A 22836-nucleotide genomic window follows, 5' to 3' on the forward strand; every position below is an offset into this window, starting at 1 on the left:
CCTGGCTGAAGTCGGACGCTTAACCGACTGCGCCACCCAGGCGCCCCGGTAATATCCCATTTCAACACCGCTCTCTCCCACGTATTTATTTGAGTTCTTTGTAATTCCCCTGAGTTGGGTTTGTATAGGAGGAACATAATGAACCATGGATGAAACTTTGTATTTGTAATAAGTGGAGCCAAATGCTTTGGGTTTGATAATCTTCTGGGTTTTGTCATATGAGCTTAACCAGTTTCCAGTGGTTTCTGGGTAATGAAATGCTGACATGGATCTCCAGGGAGCCAGATGGCTTCCCACTTGCTGTGTTACCCCCCCCACCCCCCCAGGCTCTACCAAGGTCTGCGGGGTGGGAAAAGTGAAATGTGGTGGCTCGTGGGAAATTTTAAGCCCTCATACAAATATAATCTTTACAAGTCTATAAAATTTCAAATAGTAAGGAGAGGAGAAAGGGGGGAGCATAATATAACTGCAGGAACCGTTTGCTCTGCAGATGCAAGAATTAATTGCATTCTCTCAGTGTGGTTCACATTGTCCGTGCAGGGAGAAGGTGGGAGGGAGAGGCCATTTCTACAAGAAGAGGACAGTGCTTTCCATCAAGCTTTAACTTGCTTACCTCTGGAATTTTAAACTAAACAGGGAAAGGCAAATTTCAAGCTCCATTTACTCTCAGCAAATCGGGACTTCTGGTCTCAATCTGAGTATAGAGACTTGTTCCTGGGCCACTTGTCTCTATGTTTGCACGACAGCCATTTCTACTAAAATAACTGGGTCACTAGAATTTGTCTTCAAACACCATTAAAATGTCAGCAATATCATACTCCCAGCATACAGAAGGGGGGGATACGAAGAGCGGAACGAGTGACAAAGGAGGTGATACACCTCTGAATACACTGCCATGCCTGTTTCCCTAAATAAGCACATCTTAATTTGCTGGTCCCGCAGAAATATCAATCTTTTTATGACGAGCATCTGTGATCTCATATCATACAAACTACTTCCAGCCCTAAAAACCCTGATCTCAAAATCCTTTATAGAAAGGAACTTAAGTTGACCATCCTGGCGCTGTGCTGGTAACACACATAATGTGACACATAGAGGGCTGGCGCCTGATTTCCTGCATGCTGGGATTGTGGTCTCTATCAGCTTGCTACAGAGCAGGTCCAGCTACGCTTAGGGCACAGTGGCCCTGCAATTAGTAACAAATCACCACCACCAAGTAACTGGAGAGCTCTGCTGATATGTGAATCGGGGATAAACCTGTAGGCAGTGACCCAAATTCCGCCTAATTATACCATTTATTTAAGGTCTTCATTTGTGTCAACACAAAAGGTGATTTAATTGAAAACTGCTCTCCACTCTGGTGGTCTGCCTCTTTTTTCTTCCAGAAGAAGCATGCGTTTCCATTTGCAGGCCATTCTCTTCTTGTTTGGGGAAGAAAAAGAAGAAGACGGCACTAAAGGAGAAGGCCTCCTAACAGTTACACTGGGCAGTCAGCCAGAATTTCGGCAAGCACTGCAGGGGTGAGTAGCAGTAGATTTTAATTGGTGCCTGGGGGTAAAGGTCAGCTCTCTTGGAACAATGGATATCTATGGTGGTAACTGACTGAGTCCTCTGTGGGAGTCTGTAAATGTCAGTAACACCCTTCCACATGGAAGCACAAAGGCGTTGGGCCCAAGGAACAAAGACAGCATTAGCTGTCGGAGAAAATATGTGAGTCTGTCGGTGAAATAGTGAATTAATAAAGCATGAGGGGCAGAGACACACAAACATACCACATAACATAAATTCAAAATGAAACAGACTGCTTCCCCTATCAGACAAGTGCCTTCCTAAGACCCAACATCTTTTTCCTCGGCAGAAGTTCGGCTGTCTTCCCGGGCGTCCTCTGAACTTCAAACTCTACCGATTCTTGAGTCAAGCTGGTTGGGCTTAGGTCCTAAAGCTACTTCATCCGTGTGAAATTTGGGTTTGCTGAAAGAGAACACCAGCATTTTGCTAAGAAGTTGTAACTCTTCCCTCTCTCAAGAGAAAACCGCATCCCTCTTAGCGGTAGTAGGGGAAAGGATGAGTCCCTGTCCCCGGAAAAGATGAACACCAGAAGTGTTCAGTGGGAAGGGGATCGCCCTCCCAACCCCCTACAAATGCTACACTGGTTCTCTTACTGCACTGTTTCACTCGATACTTCTCACTTCCCTGTCATCCCTGACAGTCACCTACTGCCTTAACCTGGGCGCTCTCCTAAGCATTCAATACATTTAAAGACACTATATTTTCGAAATCCACAATTCAGATAAGCAAAGGACCACTTTGAGGAGCACTTTTAGAATGCAAAAGAGTAGGATGTGTGATTTATATTATCCAGTTATTAAGATTTCAGGAAATAAAAGGTGTAGTACCTGTGCCAACGTAAACCCACGTTCATCTCTACCTACGTACCTCTCCCCTCAATCTCCATTTTTGCAGACAGTGCCCTGTTTTATGCACGTGTGTATCTCCACCACCTAGCACTAAATAATGTTGGTTCAACTCGATTACAGTTTTCTGTTGTAAATGTCAGGACCCTGCATCATACCAGTCTGCTTCACTGAGCAATTTAAGCCCCTCTTATGCTGTTTTCCTGACAATCCCAGACTACATTCCTCTCTAAACTCTTAGAGCCTTTGTCATTTGTACCATGCAATCCATCATCTTCTGACTTGCACTGTTCTTTAATTGCATCCCTGCAGCAGGATGGTAAATTCCATAAGGGCAATACAAGGTTCACACTTTTTTTTTTTTTTTTTTTAACATTCACCAATGTGCTTGCAAAGAACTGGGCACAAGCCAAGTGTTCAATAAAATGTGTAAATTGATTTCTTAAAATTGTACCTCCAAATCTCATCAGTAGTTCTGAATGACAAGTAGTTAAGATAAATGCTGAATATATCAGTACTGATCAACTACAATAAGGTAAAATTTACTTTTATTAATTCAATCTTAATAATGTCACCACTGGCCATTTACTGATTTCATAAGCAAGAAAGGAAAAAGGTTTATAACAATTGAAAAGACATTGTGTTATTATTTTAGAATTAAAATTCAGCTGGGTCATGAAGGCATTTTTTTGGTCTAATTAGTCAATATAGTCAGATGGAAATGGAAATTAGCATGTTTAAGAGTCAAAATAGGCACATGCTTATTCATTTAAAATCTGCAAACCAATCAAAGCTATATGTATGCACTGTGGTCTATGAACACTGGTTTCTCTCAAGACATACAATGAAAGACAGTTTTCATCTTTCTCCCTTCTCCTTTGACAAATATTTGCTTCTCTGTGAAGCCTTCATTGAATCCCCAAAGACAGAGTTCTATGTACATAGCTATTATGATACATAAGTTCTGTACTGTAGTTGACTGTTTATACATTCATCTCTTCTACCGGACTGCACGATCCTTAAGAGAAAGGACAATGTCTTATATTTTTATTGTACTTCCTAGCTCTTAAAAAGATCTGGCACAAAATAGACATTTAATAATTTTGGTTGAGTTGACAAATGACAGCGTAGGCAATGCCATGTCATTTGAAGGCGATAATAGTGGTCACAATGAGACTAACATTTATTGAACACTTGCTATGTGTCAGGCACTGTTCTTCTTTGCCTGTTTTTGATTCTTCTCACAACTGCCTTATGATATTGACGCATCATTCTATTTTATTTTAGACATGAGGAAACTATCACAGAGAGGTTAATAACACACACACCAACAAATAAAGCTTTGTCTAAGGGCATACAACTAGTATGTGGCTTGGCTGGAATTTGAAGCCAGGCAGACTGGCTCCAGGGTCCATTACATGAACCATTATACCACAACTAATGATTCCACAATGCAAAAATTTACAGTGACCACCTTCAAATGACAAAATGTAGCTCCACCGTGACTGTAAATAGGTGCTGAGTTGGAACACCTGACAAGTGCAGAAATCACAAGGTGTCCATGTAAATAGAAGAGGCCATGACACAGAGGGATGGGGAGCAGCTAAGAGAGGCGGCATTACAAGGACAAAAAATCATTAAGTTGTGGGCGGCAGCAGTGATATTTGAATCTGCCGCTGGGGAGCTGGGGAGCTGATCGAGGCCTCCTACTCCCCCACACTTGAGTCATAATTGTGTTTTCCCTTCTGGCAAAACCAATTTCGGCCACAGCCATCAACATCCTTTACCCCTTTGAAAGCACTCAGGAAGAACAGAGAGATAAGGGTAAATTGTACTCCCTTGGAAAGTCTTAATAAGTTCCCAGTAAATTAGCCTTCCTCTCTCTGAGAGATCTCAAGAGATTCTTAAGCTACTGTTGAAAACATTTATAGTTTTATTATATTTTTTTCTTCTAACTTATGCCTTCACTGTGCGCTTTGTATTAGCTTTCTCTCATCAATGCTTTGTTACTTTAAATGCTGTGCAGTCGTCTCTGCCACCTTCTCTCTTGGGTTGACATCTGTGCCTTTCCTCCTACACCTCTTCTTTTATCTGTGAAAGACTGTGTATTCGGAGGTTTCGTTTTTCCTGACTCTAGATTTTGGATTCATCCACATCATCCTCTTCTTCACTACAGGAATGCTGATTCCAGGGTGCCAGTTGCCAGGCAAGGAAATACTTAGTATTCTAGTCCCCAAACGCACCTGCGCACATGCACACACACAGCCCCAGGAAGCCAGAAGGAGAGATTTCTCTCTCCCAGTCATCAAAACGTATATCCCATAGTGCAGGCCTTTTTACCTCCGAAGATCTAAGCCCATCCTCTTACCTACAAATTACAGTATTTTTTCTGCATAAGTTATTTTCAGTAGTTGACTTGGAAGGTTAGGGAATGAGAAGTACACGAGCAGTTAGGGACCCAGTAAAATGGGAGGTGGATGCCTAGAACAGAGGAACAAAACCAACAGAAAAAGATTTGGTTAAGAGAAAGGTCAGGTCAGAAGAAGGAATGTTTAAATGGAAGCGATTTAGCCTCTGAGGCTGGTGGTATTCTCTTAATTTCTCCAAGGGGGGAGAAAGTGGTTTTATTAAAGGCTCATTGACATTGACTTTGTTTTTCCTGACAGCACCAAGAAAGCTTGAGGCAGATCTGATATATTGAAGTGAAACATCCCCACCCTAGTAAATATGGCAATTTCCTGTAGCGGCCGACATTCATCTCCATCCATCATGAGAGCAGCTCGGGCTATTCACTAGAAACAAATGTTCTAGATACAGTATGTCAAACACCGGATGATGGAAACCTCTGAGAAGCCACAGGGAGTATGCTGGAAGCAAACAGACCAGAATGTTGAAAAGACCTCTGACCATTTCCCACAGCAGAGCATAACTCGGAACCAACCTGAAATGATGCATTTGACCTTCATAAAAGGGTAATGGATGGGCATTTAACATTAGGCCAGCCAGACTTCAGAGAATACAAGTTCTAATAAGGACAGATGATGAGGCAAAAATAAATTTAAAAAAACAACAACAAATAGCTAAATTAAAAAAAAAAAATCTGATCCCCAAAGAAGGCTGAGCAGAGGGTCTATTATGTGTATTTGAAGAATGATCAGTGTCTGATACAGGCTTCTTTCCCTTTTTGAAAACTTCTGCTCACCTGGCCACAAAAGCAACCTACCTTTTCAGACCCAGTCAGTGGTACAAGAAAAACGCAATCTCCGGGCCAGTCTTACTTCATCATATTTGGAGACCAATGCAGACTAGATCCATCCTGATTAGATTCATTTGTTAAAAAAGAACAAAACCAAAACACAGAGTTCTAATTTCTTCCTCAGTGTGATAAAGAAACGCCACCTGATGCCAGCTAGAAAGCATTATCTAAACTTAGAAAAGGTTGATCTGTGGATCTATCATCTTTCTACCTACCTATTTAGCTAGCTAGCTATCTGTGTGGTTTTTAAAAAATAATCATAATAAACTCTGAATTTTGAAAGCAATGTTGTGTAAACTTGATCCTCATACACATATAACTTTTTAAATCAGCAACTCATGATTAATATTTAATGTATTAGATGCTTATTATATGTGATAGACACAACATCTGACAAATGAGGGATAAGAAATATATGATGTTAATTATGCAAGAAGCTTCTTTCCAGTAAAAAAGTACTTAGCAATACTTAATACTACATGAAATAAAACAGTAATATGCTACTTAACTGGATCAGTTCTGAGAAAATTGGTATATTATCAACTTGCTATGTTTTTTTACGTTAGTGTTAGACACAGATAAGGTTTAATAAAAATCAACTAGGTGCTACTATAAACAAAATGTGCTGAAATCAAAAAGATTATGGTTTTATTCATATTTATTTATTTATAAATGTTATCATGGGTGCTTTGATTCATATAAAATTGTAAAAGGTACATGGCTGTTTCAGCTGTAGTTTAGTATACAGAGGATGGAGGGCCTAGATGAGTGTTTTTTTCCCCAACTCTGCTGTATGGAGCCCAGGAGTCCCAGGGGGCTCCCCAGGGCCTCCTTGGGGTACTGAGAGGGTTTGCTCATGGGCCCAGCTCCTGGCACCCTGCTTGTTTCAAACAGAGCACTTTGCACTTAGTATTTTGTAGCTTGTCTGAAACCCAATGGCTTGGATGACTCTTGGAAAATCACCCAGAGGGGGCGGGAAATGTACATGCAGCATGTTTTCTTGCACTTGATTTTCTTTCTGAATGCTCAAGAAGAGAACAGAACAGAGACTGATGGACTGAAACAGCACATACACTCAACTGTTCCCAGGAAGGATCAGAGGAGATGATCTCTCCCGTTAGCCATCATTGCCCAGGTTAAGCATAGGGAAGTTTGGAAAATGCCACTTCCACTATGTCTCTGAGTTCATGGGCTGCTCTTCTTCATGAATGAAATATATGTTATTTTTAAAAGATTAGAGGCAAATGCATGATCTTGTGTACAAAGGGACAGATAAAAGAGTTAGGGCGGAATGAGCAACTGCTGAGTATCTGCCAAGGGAAATGTCATGTACCCCCTTTGATGTATTATACAATAAACTGGTTCCCCTTGGCCTCGCCAGATAATGTTGAGGGAGTGCTATGCAAAGTCCTGGCATTTTAAATATTAATCATGCCCTTCTTGGCTAGAAAAGATAAAATTATACATTTTGGCCTAGAAATAACTAAAACCTACAGGGATTTTTACTATCCTTATTTATTCACTTGAAAGAATTAATTTCATAATTAGAGACAAAAAACGAGCAAAAGCTGGTTTTACAATGTCCTTTGCTTTTCAAGTTCCAGCCGAGGAGCCCAAAAGCCAACCTAAGTTTGGTTCAAATCCTCAGCCATGTGTTGGACATCTACCATACGCCAGGATGCTGCACTCGGCCTGTTACAACCTGGGAAGCTGATGAAGGTACTTTATCCTCTGTGGCCTTTCATTCTAAATGGGGCATTAGACAGGGTCAAGACCAACTACTCAGGAGTGACAGAAAAGTGCTAGAAAAGAGAAGCAGATGCCTGGAAAAGAAAAAAAAGAAAGAAAGAAAGAAAGAAAAGGAGTGAGAACATTTCTTTAATGGAATTGATTAGATTTTGTGGAACAGAGGATATTTGACATTTACCTTAAAGGTCTAATTAATGATCTTAGATTCTAATTTGAGTTGCATGCGACCTCAGGCAAGTCACTAAATTCTAGGGACTCAGTATCCATTTCTGTTAAATGAGAAAGCAGAATCTGAATACCTCTAACAACTTTTAGGCTCTGATTCAATGATTCCATATTTTTTCCTAAGAGAAGCTGGCAGATATTATCACCTGCATCTTTTCTCTGTCCCCAGAAGTCACATGCATGACATCTATATATCTATATCTATATCGTCTATATCTATACCTATCTATATCCATATTTATCTACACACACACACACACACACACACACACACACACACACCCCTCCCAAGGAAATGTCAAGAGGAATTAAGCATGCCCTGGATATAAAGAAAACAGACAAGGAGTCAATAACCAAATGCTTATTTAGAAAGTGCCACGTACAGTAAGGTAATTAAAACCTAACATCTGGAGAAAATGCAAACAGTGTTTAATGCTGGCATATACCAAGAGACCCTCAAAAATGATCAATGCGTCTGAGGAGCTGGGGTCCTATTTATAGGATGAAAGTCTTGGAAGGCTCTCTCAGCAGGAATAGTATTAATTAAGTGGTGATAACACAGAAAGGAGAAGAAACTGGGGTGTGGGGGGGCATAGGAAATATAAAGAGCAAATACTCTCTAGGTTTCTTCTTTGCTGAGAACAAAGTGCATGGAGAGGACAAGGATATAACAATGAAATGAACTGTATGTTCCAGGTTAAAAAACAAAACCAAACATCTTTTTTTCTTATTTTTCCTCTCAATGAATTCCACTTGGGATTTTGTATTCTTTAATCCTCGAAGATGTTATACAACACCTCATGAAGGGAGAGCAGCTAAGGCTGGCTGGGGGTGATGGGAAAGGTATTGCTGATAGACACACACAGAGTTTAAAGAAGTTTTCTTTTTAGGCAGAATACCAATAAACTCAGTGAGAATTTAAGATTGAGACGAAGATTTCAGCATCAATTTTGTCTTTCTTTGTTACATTTGTATTAGTTCTTTCCATCACCTTCCACATCCTAGCTGCTCATTTCAGGTGCATGTTAAATCATCCTTTCCCATAGACGATTACATGTATGTAGCCAATAAACCATTGCTGACACCAACAAGCCTTGGGATTTATCATGGGCTGGGTTGGGGAGCGCTCTCCTCTGGAGACGTGGTGATAGACAGCTAGCCTGCCTCTCCTCCGGCACCAGGATCCACTTATCCTTATTCTTCTGGGCCTATTTCATCTACTAGGTGCAGGGCTCCTTTGAAAGAGGGAGCTAGGACAATACCTGGGAGCAGGCTTTCTAGGTCTCTTAGTCAAGATTTCCTAGACTGCCCTATGACGAGATTACAGTTTTTACTGTAACAGACGTATCCAAGGAAAGCTGCTGTCATTTACAGCAGGCTTGCAGAGAAACAGCCAATGGATGATCATTAATTTAAACTGTAAATAAGGGCCTGTTTTGTTCTGGACTCTGATCCCAGGAATGCCCCTAACAAGCTGTCTGCAAAGCCAGGGTGTCATGCCCGCTGTTGGAGCCATGTTGATTGAAGAACTGTGCTCGTCCTCCCAAGCAGCTAAAAATAGCAATAAGGATGTGAAGGCAAAAACAGGTTTCTGGGAATGCAAGGCAGTTACCCTGATGTCAGTTTTATTCCAGTTGCTCCCACTGATGTGAAAAGCAGAGAGACATATCTGGTACAAAAGATGTTAACTTGCTCGATGGTACCCTAGAGACGGAAAAGAATTAATACAACCCTACAAAGGAGTCTGCCTTTATACTGGAGGACGCAGAAGTCCGAGGAGAATCGGAGCGAACTTGAATGCTTTTGTCCTGCATAATTAATTGAGTCTGATATTTCTTTATTTCTTCTTCTTCTTTCTTCACCTTTTTAAAAAATATAAACTCTCATTGATTGGGGGAAATATATTCACACTTTAAAATGTTGTGCAGGTACTATCTCTTTGGTTGGAGTATGTCCCTTTTGGTGGGGGGGAAGACATATTTCATGGAGATAAATTCACCTCATAAGTAGAGAAACTGTACACGAATATACTGCTATGTCAACATTATTGATTTCTGCACCATTGTAAAGACCTTCATCGTCCTCCAATATTTCTTAAATCTATCAGCGTCTCAGAAAGTGACCCTGAAGGCCTCATTTATCTGTACAGGAAAAGATCCTTCGGCTTAGGTTCACCCTTAAACGGTGTGAATGAAACAGTGCAGGCCCGCCTCTGCTTCTAGAAGGTAAGAGGCCCGGAGAAAGCTGTTCTCTCAGTCACGGACAATGACTTCTCTTTCTCTGGAAATAGGGTCTGCCAAGTTTTCATTTTAGCTAAATGCCATGGCCGGTGACTTTTCACAGTCTTGGAGATAACAACAGACTAAGTGTGCAGCGGCTGATGCTGCACACCGAGGGACGTGAGTGGATCGGAGGGCAGGGCTCCTGGCTGTGTTCCCTCTAAGCTTCCCTTCCCACCTTAGGAGCCACACCTGGGCTTGAGAGGCTCACTTTTCAAGCTCTGCTCCTGCCGACAATGTTGGAGCCACTTGCTCTGCTGCTACAGACAATCCTGTGCTCACACTCAGTAGTTGGCATCTTATCTTTTTTTTTTTTTTAATAATATGCCTCTCTAACAGCATCAATAAAACAGGGATTTATCACTAGATTAGAACAATTCTAAAAACAATTTTGAGGTCTCTTTCAGCTATAAATTCCTTTGTTTTTGCCTCTATCACTTTGCAAAGGGGAACATGTAAATGTCACACCCAAAGTCATCTGTTAGGTGGAAACAGAGTCAAAGGAACTTTCAATGACAGAAAGTCACATTCCATTTATTACTAGAATACAGGACCTTTGAGGGTGGAATAGTGATTTATTTCTCTTTGTAGCCTGTGATGCCCACAGATTGTTGACTCTTAAATGAAATTAATTAAAAATGTGAAAGTGGAGGAAAAATCAATAGGGGATATAAGAATTGATTCAAAGCTAACCAACAACTAAATCTCATTATAAAACTAAAGGATATAAGTTCAGTTGCTCACTTTAGGACTGTATACAGTAGGTCAAATTGTTTGGATGTAATTGCTGATGATGGACCAGTAATTAGCCAGTGAGGGGAAGAAGGAATGTTCAACATACACCTCTACATCCGTGACGTTGACATTACTGAGCTATGCTGTTCAGTATTGGGACCATCAGCCACAGGTGGTTTTTTACATTTAAGTTAAAGCGAAATTAGATTTAAAACCCAGTTCTTCAGTCACACCAGCTATATTTCAAATACTCAATAGCCACAAGTGGTTAATGTCTCAGGTGGTGGACAGATTAAAGGCACATTGCTATCATTACAGAAAGGTCTACTGAACATTTCTATTTAGGGAGGATAGTCGCTACTGTTACTTCTAATAATTATATGAAGAAGGAGGAAGAGGCAGATGAGAAACAAATAATAAAGAGAAGACACTGATAAGAGCCTTAACTGTTCTGTCCTAAACACCTGAAATGCCTCATTTCATATGATAGTTACCACTATTCATATGAGGCAGGAATTGGAATTACCCCTGTTTTAAATTCTATGACACTGCTTGGAGACATTAAGTAAATCACCATAGTTTATACACTTGTTAACTGGTTTAGCTGGGTTTGCATTCAAGCCATATGACGCCAGAGTCTATTTCCACTGCTTCTACTGAAGCACTTGAAATGCTTAGGGCCAGAGGGAATGTTACACTTGACAAAACTGGTTCTCAATCCTAGATACATACCAGGAGCATCCAGGGAGCTTGCTCAAAGTACAGTTACCTGGGCCCTAATCCAGAGCAATGGGGGTAAGACCAGGGCTTGCACATTTGGGAATCAACTAGTGCTTCGGATATGCAGCCAGAGTTGAGGAATGATGGTTGAGAGATGTTCTCATCTACCTCCCATAGTTCAGATAACAAAACGCAGAACCTAGCCAAGGTCACTAACACTTAACTATTGACATATCTAAAGCGAGAACCTGGATATCAGTGCTACCATCATAAAAAAATATGGCTTATGACATATTAATGGACAACAATTTTCTATTTCCGGATGGATACTGTTATTTCATGCAGTTCGCACAACACTTAGAAACTGTATCTCAGAATTCAGAATCTGACAATGCAAGTTTACAAACACCAAAGAATGGATGTGGTGCTGCTCTCTCCTCCTGAGACAAATAAGTCTTTGTCATTTAAAAGCAAATGTTTTCTTTGAGAAAGTCACATCTCTTTCAGAAAAGCAGATAAACCCTCTCACTAGGAGCAGTAAAATGCAGAGGCGACAGTATGGCTGACAACCAAGAAACCTGAATTCTAGTTCCTGTTGCACCCATAACTCTGCAATGGGGCAAAGCATTACCTTTCACTGAACCTTAATTTTTCTCATCTAGAAAATTAGGGTGCAGTTTATGACAATCTCCATGGTTCCTTCCAGCAGCACCTCCGTTCTGACATTTGTGTGCAGGCTGAACATACTTTAGAAATTAAATGCCCACCCTGCTACCAGAGGACACATTCACTTCAATTCTATTTAATTTACTCACGTCAAGGGAAAACAGGGGCACTTCAGAGGAAGACCCCACCTCTTTTTCTATCTTGTCAAGGCTGCTTCTGATTCTCGTGACTGGTCGGAGCTCTTGCAAGAGAGTCAGCAGCATCCACTCAAGGATTCCTTGGAGCTGCCTTTCAGAAATGGTAATGATATGCCTACCTCTCACCCTCCTACATTCACAGCTGTTGCTCTGGGAATTGAGAAGTCAGACATTTTACCCCCTTAACATCTGTCAACTCATCTTTACACCTTTCCTCCCAGATTAATTGTAAAATCATGGATTTTTAGCTAGCTAGAGAGGCTAGCCAGCCAAGACACAAGTCACGTCATGAAGAAACAGTGCACCGAATATACATATCTTACCTTACGCTTGTTGGTAGGACACACGTAGAGATAGCTTAAAATTGTTTTCAACCCAACTTTATCATTCAGCTTCTCATAGGTTGTTCCATAATCAGTTGACCTATAATTCAAAAGGAGCATTAATGAGGACAGAAGTATACGTCACTTGGCCGCTTGTCAGTATAATGCATGTTTTACGTAGTAGAATGGCTCTCAGGAGGTTTCTAGATGATTCATGTAGTATATAATGATGCTTAATTATGTACACAGTGGCATCATGTGAGTGGTTAACATTTGCATTTAAATTGAATTGGTAAAAATTAAAACTCCATCTCTTTACTGCTCCTTAGTGTACGTACTCTGCATAAAATATGTGGTTGGTTTTAAAAGATTAAGAGATGAGAGTGTCTCTTGAATTGACCACATAAATGAAGAGTTTTGGCAGATGTGACATTTTCAAACTTTTGCTTTATGTCTGGCACCGTGGAAAAGCAGGTTCTCATGATTTATCTACAAATCGTGTTTCCTTTCATGAGTCATAGAATATATGGTGGATCAGTCCCTTCAAAGGTCATTCAGTCTTTTCCTATTATTTAAGAGTAAGAAAACATCTTAATAATAAGTGAAATTTCACAATATTATTTGGTGGCCTTTTCTGCTGTTAAGCAACCTTCAGCTGGGAGGACATTACTTCTTGGCACTGACCCTATCTATTTTGGAGATTCTCTCATCTTTATCTAGCCCTTGGTCAATAACTTATTAATTCTGACTGAATCAATAGGCTTTAATCACCTTCTCTATCAAAGTTTATTACATATTTCAGAATTGTAATCTTATTAGATCATTACAACCGCGTGCAGGAGGGAATATTATCTGTATTTCAAGTAAGAGGTTGACAGAATTTAAGTGACCTATTCAAAGAAAACAGCTGACAAATTGCCAGCTAGTATTTGAATCCAGGTGTTCTGGCCCTAGGTCCCGCATTACTTCTATTAAACCACAGTTTGTTTGTTTCTTTGTTTAAAATGAAGGAAACGTAATTTCCTCTTTGCCTTCCTTTTACATATAGGAGATTCCCAATTCATTCATTCATTCATTCATTCATTCATTCATTCATTCATTCACATTTGTAGAATTAAAATGTACCAAACCTGTGCTATGTACCAGGGTGCAATACATTGCCCCACTTTCAAAATCTAACAACTTTATTTGAGAGGCAGAAATATAAGGTTATCATGTGTTAAGTTCAATGTTACAGACAAGAATTAACAAGGCTTAGGGGTGCCTGGGTGCCTTAGTCAGTTGAGCATCCGACTCTTCATTTCAGCTCAGGTTATGATCTCACTGTTTGTGAGATCAAGCTCCTGACAGCATGGAGCCTCCTTAGAATTCTCTCTCTTCCTCTCTTTCTGCCCCTCCCCTGCTCGTGCACGCTCTCTTTCCCTCTCAAAATACATAAATAAACATTTTTTAAAAAAGAATTAACAAGGCTTAGAAAATAAAGTTGATGTAATTGGACACATAAAAATGTAACTATTTTAATTAATCTTTGATATTAATAAAAGATACAAATCCCTACAGGTCATGAAGACTACATAGAAGGTGTTTGTGTTAACACCCGCATCATCACACATTAAGAACCCACCCTGGACCAGGCACTGGAGCAAGAAAGCTGTATACATGATCTTGGAATTAAGGAATTAACAATTTATTCTGGCTGGGGATCCAGGGCATTTTATCCCTAAAATTTATACACATATAAACTATATATATGTATATATATATATATACAAATATAAATGCATATATATAATTATATACTATATTTTAATATAAATATTATATATCTATATATAATCTTATATAATGTATTATATAATATTTATAATTCATAATATAAATCATAATTTGTTATATAATAAAATATCTATAAATATCATAGATACATTATAATGTATATCTATAATTATCTGTAATACCTATCTAATAATTATCTATAAATAAACATTATAGATATATTACTATATAACAAACTATATACTTTATATTATAAATTATAAATATTATATAATAATTAAATACAATTCTATAATAGTCAACACTTTATAGAGTTTAGATGATGCTCCAAATCAGTGAAGATTGGGGTATTATGTAAAGTTTCTTGGAAGAACTAATGCACTTGAAAATGGAAAATGGGTAGAGCTTTAGGAAAGGGAAGTAATCAGAGCATGATGAACTGGAAGTAATCAGAGCATGATGAACTAGAAGGCACCTTGTGTTACCCAAATAAATAACTGGCTTTCTTCTGGACCAGCCTGTTCTCTAGCCCAATCAAACAAACATTGGCTTGATAGCCAAGAATATTTGAAGAGCAATCAAAGCTTTCACAGATCTTATCCATGAACTACAGCACACTTCTTTAGATCTTCCTTCCATATTCATCTTTTTCCCCTCAAACTCAAGCTGATATGAAATTTCCTCCAGCTCTCTGAAAAACTTCTAAGACTGCTTTCTCCACTTGCCCAATCCTGGTGTTTGGTGTATCCACCCCCCCCCCCAATCCTAACCAGGCCTTACTAGATCAACATCATCTCTTTCTTAAGACTTTCTTGTCTCTAAAATGTCACTAGCCTTTCTCTAGCTCTTTTCTTCAGATTACTTCTTCTAATCATTATTTTGAACAATACTCACAAGTTAAGAACAAACAAATAGAGGCAAAATCTATCATGGGGGTGGCTATGCCAGGGAGACAGGGTGTGCTACACTGACAGGTGCTGCCTAGCCATAGGTGGACATCAGTAGGACAATGTTGGAGATGAGAGAACGGTTCAGTTTTACTGGTGGGATAATGGAAATCGAGGCCAGAGAAGTAGGAACAAATCTATAGAGGGGCAGTAATGAGTTTCTCATCATTTTTACCAACTCAACCCTTAAGATATTCAATGAATATGTTTACATTCAAAAAGTATACTTTACAGGGCAAATGAGGATGATCCCTTAAGGACACTACATGGACTCACTCGTGTGTGTGTGTGTGTGTGTGTGTGTGTGTGTGTGTGTGTGTGTGTCTGTATGTGTGTGTTTAGCTGAAATCTCAATGTAATGGCAATAATAGAGTTACTAGCTTACATCTACATTGGTAACTTTTTTTCAGAGAGTTTACAGTATGTTATTGGATATTTTCCTTTTATTATAACATCAGCAGTACAGATCCTTCAAGGTATCTGCCATTACTGTTTAATGCCACCTCTTGCCCCTTGATTTTTCAAAGCTCAGAAACTGAATAAAAATTTGTTAATTCTCAATTTCAGTAGAGCTGCATGTTTAGGCATTATGGCATCATGATAACTGATAGATGGAGAGAGGGGAAAAAATGATGCATTTCTACACACACAAAACAGGACATATTGGCAGGTGTTCAAGGTTGTCCCACAGAACTAGAATTAGATAGAGTGTTACATGTGTCCTGGGTAAAACTAACAATCAGCCAGGATAGATTGGTTCAAGGGTACATAAATAAAAATATTTACTATTTCCAAACCAATTGGTAAATATTAACTGCACTAAGTTCTCTGAGTAGCACTTTTGACAGCCTTACCACATGGCCTCTCCCTTGGAGGCCTCCTAGATTTCCTCACAGTCCAGCAACCAAAAGATTGAAAGCTGGCACAGCAGAGGTCCTCAAGAAACTTGCTCAGCACTAAGATGAGCACCTGCTCTGATTGGTTAGTGCTCATGCCAATCAGACTGAGCCCTGGTGGAGGAGACAGTGACCTTGGAGAAGGCACTGCACCCTGGCAAGCAATTCCTAGTGCCCATCTACAAACTCTCCTTCGTAGCTAACAGATGCTTACAGTTATCCTAACATGGTCAACAGTGGGGACTGCAGCCCCCTAGGGACCTGGGCTCTGAAAGAATGGATGAGAGACAGACAGTTGAGCAGCAGGCTGGCTGGTGAGCCAATATACTGGCTGGTAAATATTTTAAGTATCATTCCTAGCTATGAGGGAGAGGAGTGTTATCCAAGATCAAAAAAAAAAAAAAAAAATTAGGAAATGCTTTATTAGGCAAAATTTAATGTTCCTTTACTTCAGAACATATAAATTTTATTATTCTCACACACATATATCTATTTTGCTAGTTTAATATATACTGTGAACCTCTTAAATGCATATTCCATGAAGCATTTTCCAAACATGTTTGATTACAGGATTCATTCTTGAAAGATAGCTAATTAAATTAGTGTTCTGAGCAACATGATTTGGAAAAGCATATCAAAGGCAAAAAATAAAAAGCAAAAGATTATGAATCTTGGTTTTATAAGAAAAGGAGAACAATAAAAATATTTAAACAAATCAAATCTTCAGAGAAAAGTGCCAGCCTATGCTAATAATAAAGTGACTGCTGTTACAATATCCAAATTGTAGAAAGAGCCTAAATGTCCATCAACTGAAGAATGGATAAAGAAGATGTGGTTTATATATACGATGGAATAATACTTGGGAATGAGAAAGAACGAAATCATGCCATTTGCAGCTGTGTAGATGGAACTGGAGGGTATTATCCTGAGTGAAATAAGTCAGTCAGAGAAAAACAGGTATCATATGTTTTCACTCATATGTGGAACTTGAGAAATTTAACAGAAGACCATGGGGGAAGGGGAGCAGGAAAAAAAGGTACAAACAGAGAGGGAGGGAGGCAAACCATAAGAGACTCATAAGTAGAGAGAACGAACTGAGGGTTGATGGGGGGGTCGGGGAGAGGGGAAAATGGGCGATGGGCATTGAGGAGGGCGCTTGTTGGGATGAGCACTGGGTTTTGTATGTAAGCAATGAACCACGGGATCAACCCTGAAAACCAAGAGCATGCTGTACACACTGTATGTTAGCCAATTTGACAATACATTATATTAAAAAATAATAATAAAATTTTAAAAAGTGACTGCTGCTGTCAAGGCCAAAAAAAAAAAAGTAATGTTAAAACAATATAACACGCAGAGATGTATTTAAGATGCAATAGAAACAGCCTTGACTTCTCAACTTGTATCATTTTTTAAAACATTCCAAAGCAATTTTTTTCAAGTTCTGTTTATAGGTTGACTTATATCCAGATGAAAAACAGGCTTTCTGTCAACACCTATGCTGTGCAAGAAAAAGCTGAAAACTTAAAAAAATAAGCATTCCAGGAAAGTAAATATGCAAGTGATTAAATCAAGGTGCCATTGGTTTTGCTTTTGATCCTTAATCCTTACACTACCTTTTTTGCAAACATCTCTTAAATAGTGACTTTTAGAGCATTTGAAAGTATGTCTTTATTTAAGTGTTTACTATATTCAAAGAGCTGAAATGAGTTTCCTTGATGGATGGAGAAAGCACATTCAGTGTATGGCCCCGCCTACCTTCCCAGAGACCTTATGATCTCTTTCAGAGGGTAGTGTCCCATCACACTCAAAGAAGGTAAGGACACAGAGCATGACTAGTTTCCACAGAAGTGGTCGAAATAAAATGTGCGATTGTATTTCCTGTGCTATAATCTGATACCATCAAATGAGATAATAAGTAAGCACAGAATCATTTGTAAACTAAATTAATCCATAAAATCCATTCATTGTGCTGAACACAATGATGGGCATGTAATAGGCAATCTCTAAATGGCAGCTTTTGTTTATTTATCACTAATTTTTTCTTGATTGTTTTTGGTATTCTTTACCCAGTACTCACCAAAACCCATAACATGAACCCTCAAGAAGAATCCTAGTCACAAAAAATAATTTAGATTTAGCTTTCTTAGAAAATATTCATGAAGTTACTACCATTAAAAAAATAGCATTTATTTATTTTTGGAAACAGAGAGAAACAGAGCATGAGCTGGGGAGGGGCAGAGAGAGAGGGAGACACAGAATCTGAAGCAGGCTCCAGGCTCTGAGCTGTCAGCACAGAGCCTGATGCTGGGCTGGAACCCACTAACCATGAGATCATGACCTGAGCTGAAGTTGGACGCTTAACCAACTGAGCCACCCAGGCACCCCTACAATTTTCTTAATGTTTATTTATTTTTGAGAGAGACAGACACAGAATGCGGGTGGGTTGGGGCAGAGAGAGAGGGAGACACAGAATCTGAAGTAGGCTCTAGGCTCTGAGCTGTTAGCACAGAGCCCGACACAGGGCTCGAACTCACAAACTGCGAGATCACGACCTGAGCTGGAGTCGGACGCTCAACTAACTGGGCCACCCAGGCACCCTCCCTACCATTTTTAAATGTAACCAAATCTAGTCTATCATATTTTAGAGGTTATGTATGCTAGTAGCTTTGTGTGGGCCTCAAATTGGAGAAGTAAGGGTAAGAATTAGAATTTGGAAGTGAAAGATCCCACACTCTGCTTCTATAATAACTGTTCCAGGATTTCCACTGTTGAACGGACTATTATGCTTAGGAAACCTAATAAGGAACAAAAATGAGTGTTTATCGGGTGCTTAAAATGTGATCTAAGCTCTTCACATGCAGAATCCCATGAGATCGACACTGATACTAATCACATGTTACAGATAAGGAGAATCCAGGAGTAGAGTCAAACTGCTTAATGCCAGAGAATTTGGAAGATGACTTCTAACTTAACTCCATGCTGTACTGCCTCTCTCAAAAGCCACAAAAGAAAAAGAAAATGTATTTACAAAATTTGGCTTAGCATTTCTTTGTAAAAGGAATATGAACTCAAAATCTTTGAAGTTACATGGTGCAGACCAAAACCTGGCTTTTCTTCATATCAGGTAAAAGGACAGAGGGCCAGCCAGAGAGCACTGATCTTAAGAAAAGCATAAACTGCAAACTGGTGCACACACTCTGGAAAACAGTGTGGAGGTCCCTCAAAAAATTAAAAGTAGATCTACCCTATGACCCAGCAATAATAGCACTGCTAGGGATTTACCCAAGGGATACAGGAGTGCTGATGCACAGGGGCACTTGCACCCCAATGTTTATAGCAGCACTTTCAACAATAGCCAAACTATGGAAAGAGATAAATGTCCATCAACTGATGAATGGATAAAGAAACTGTGGTTTATATACACAATGGAATACTATGTGGCAATGAGAAAGAATGAAATCATGCCATTTGCATTTGCAGCTGTGTGGATGGAACTGGAAGGTATTAGGCTGAGTGAAATAAGTCATACAGAGAAAGACAGATACCATATTTTTTCACTCTTATGTGGATCCTGAGAAACTTAACAGAAGACCATGGGGGAGGGGAAGGAAAAAAAGAAGTTAAAGAGGGAGGGAGCCAAACCGTAAGAGACTCTTAAAAACTGAGAATAAACTGAGGGTTGATGGGGGGTGGGAGGGTGGGGAAAGTGGGTGATGGGATTTAAGGAGGGCACCTGTTGGGATGAGCATTGGGTGTTGCATGGAAACCAATTTGACAATAAATTTCATATTAAAAAATAATAAAAATAAAATAAATAAAATAATTTTCAAAATAAAAAAAGAAAAACATTAAAAAAGCCTCTCACAATGATAAGAGAAGGTATGTCTTTCATCCACCCTAGCTCCTAGTAAGGTTAGAAAAATGGAAAAAGTAAGTGGGCCAACTTGTTAATTATTTGACGATGTCTCAGGAAGACTACCAAGATGTCATAGATTAAGAGAAATATTAAATACTTGGAGTCAAACAGAAGTGGACACAGAAACTCAGTAGCTGAGTAACCAGTCAGTGCCTGGTTTCCTGAACAAATAAACTTCAGACTTCCTTTGGACAAGTCATATTTACTTATTTATCTAACAAGTTGCTGATAGAATAGATGTCTAACTCTTAATCTCCCTGCCTTCTCTGCCTGCCCCTGCCCTCGCCCACTCCAGCCTTGTTATTCCATGTATCTGGAAAGCTCTTTCCCCAAACGGCCCCTCATTTCTTTCTGAACATCAGTCATCCTGTATCAAACAGCATCTTCCCACACCCCCAGCACACTCAATCCTCCCTGGCCTCTTTTATTTTCTCTCCATAGTATTTATCCCCATCTGATAGATTTCTACTTACTTTTTTATTTTCTGTCTTCCCCCACCAGAATGAAAACTCCATGAGAGTAGAAAAGATGTCTGTTTTGTTCACTTCTGTCTTCCTAGCTTTCAGAGGAGTGCCCCGGACACATCAGGCACTCATAATTTGTTCTTGACTGACCGGCTGACTCAGTGGAAGCTTGCTCCTCTTGTGTGGTCAGTTGGACTTCTACTGAGTCAAAATTAAGAAGCTTGCATAATCTGGCCAGGGTGCTGCAGTCCTGCTATTAACAGAGTCAAGCAGCTGTGTGGGGTACCATGGGACCTGCATTGGGAGCATGTTCTATGCTCTTCTTTTTTTTTTTTTTTTTTAATTTTTTTTAATTTAATTTAATTTTATTTTATTTTTTTTATTTATATATGAAATTTATTGTCAAATTGGTTTCCATACAACACCCAGTGCTCATCCCAACAGGTGCCCTCCTCAATACCCATCACCCACCCTCTCCTCCCTCCCACCCCCCATCAACCCTTAGTTTGTTCTCAGTTCTCAACAGTCTCTTATGCTTTGGTTCTCTCCCACTCTAACCTCTTTTTTTTTTTTTTCCCTTCCCCTCCCCCATGGGTTCCTGTTAAGTTTCTCAGGATCCACATAAGAGTGAAACCATATGGTATCTGTCTTTCTCTGTATGGCTTATTTCACTTAGCATCACACTCTCCAGTTCCATCCACGTTGCTACAAAAGGCCATATTTCATTTTTTCTCATTGCCACGTAGTATTCCATAGTGTATATAAACCACAATTTCTTTATCCATTCATCAGTTGATGGACATTTAGGCTCTTTCCATAATTTGGCTATTGTTGAGAGTGCTGCTATGAACATTGGGGTACAAGTGCCCCTATGCATCAGTACTCCTGTGTCCCTTGGATAAATTCCTAGCAGTGCTATTGCTGGGTCAAGGGTAGGTCTATTTTTAATTTTCTGAGGAACCTCCACACTGCTTTCCAGAGCGGCTGCACCAATTTGCATTCCCACCAACAGTGCAAGAGGGTTCCCGTTTCTCCACATCCTCTCCAGCATCTATAGTCTCCTGATTTGTTCATTTTGGCCACTCAGACTGGCGTGAGGTGATACCTGAGTGTGGTTTTGATTTGTATTTCCCTGATAAGGAGTGACGCTGAACATCTTTTCATGTGCCTGTTGGCCATCCGGATGTCTTCTTTAGAGAAGTGTCTATTCATGTTTTCTGCCCATTCCTTCACTGGGTTATTTGCTTTTCGGGTGTGGAGTTTGGTGAGCTCTTTATCGATTTTGGATACTAGCCCTTTGTCCGATATGTCATTTGCAAATATCTTTTCCCATTCCGTTGGTTGCCTTTTAGTTTTGTTGGTTGTTTCCTTTGCTGTGCAGAAGCTTTTTATCTTCATAAGGTCCCAGTAATTCACTTTTGCTTTTAATTCCCTTGCCTTTGGGGATGTGTCGAGTAAGAGATTGCTACGGCTGAGGTCAGAGAGGTCTTTTCCTGCTTTCTCCTCTAAGGTTTTGATGGTTTCCTGTCTCACATTCAGGTCCTTTATCCATTTTGAGTTTATTTTTGTGAATGGTGTGAGAAAGTGGTCTAGTTTCAACCTTCTGCATGTTGCTGTCCAGTGCTCCCAGCACCATTTGTTAAAGAGACTGTCTTTTTTCCATTGGATGTTCTTTCCTGCTTTGTCAAAGATGAGTTGGCCATACGTTTGTGGGTCTAGTTCTGGGGTTTCTATTCTATTCCATTGGTCTATGTGTCTGTTTTTGTGCCAATACCATGCTGTCTTGATGATGACAGCTTTGTAGTAGAGGCTGAAGTCTGGGATTGTGATGCCTCCTGCTTTGGTCTTCTTCTTCAAAATTACTTTGGCTATTCGGGGCCTTTTGTGATTCCATATGAATTTTAGGATTGCTTGTTCTAGTTTCGAGAAGAATGCTGGTGCCATTTTGATTGGGATTGCATTGAATGTGTAGATAGCTTTGGGTAGTATTGACATTTTGACAATATTTATTCTTCCAATCCATGAGCAGGGAATGTCTTTCCATTTCTTTAAATCTTCTTCAATTACCTTCATAAGCTTTCTATAGTTTTCAGCATACAGATCCTTTACATCTTTGGTTAGATTTATTCCTAGGTATTTTATGCTTCTTGGTGCAATTGTGAATGGGATCAGTTTCTTTATTTGTCTTTCTGTTGCTTCATTGTTAGTGTATAAGAATGCAACTGATTTCTGTACATTGATTTTGTATCCTGCAACTTTGCTGAATTCAT

The 22836-nt window shown here is 39.6% G+C and overlaps 1 protein-coding gene across 8 annotated transcripts in view; it reads right to left on the minus strand.

The window, feature by feature from the left end:
- The window catches only part of SORCS1 (sortilin related VPS10 domain containing receptor 1), a 495821-nt gene that overhangs the window by 264620 nt on the left and 208365 nt on the right, over window positions 1-22836 (minus strand). For all 8 annotated transcript variants that reach the window (XM_040486379.1, XM_040486377.1, XM_040486376.1 and 5 more), the window contains exon 3: window positions 12565-12664. In XM_040486379.1, the coding sequence (XP_040342313.1) occupies window positions 12565-12664 (100 nt within the window). The remainder of the gene's footprint in view (window positions 1-12564; window positions 12665-22836) is intronic.

Source organism: Herpailurus yagouaroundi, unplaced genomic scaffold (genome assembly GCF_014898765.1).
Source record: "Herpailurus yagouaroundi ecotype Mexico unplaced genomic scaffold, PumYag 163, whole genome shotgun sequence".
Classification (NCBI taxonomy): domain Eukaryota; kingdom Metazoa; phylum Chordata; class Mammalia; order Carnivora; family Felidae; genus Herpailurus; species Herpailurus yagouaroundi.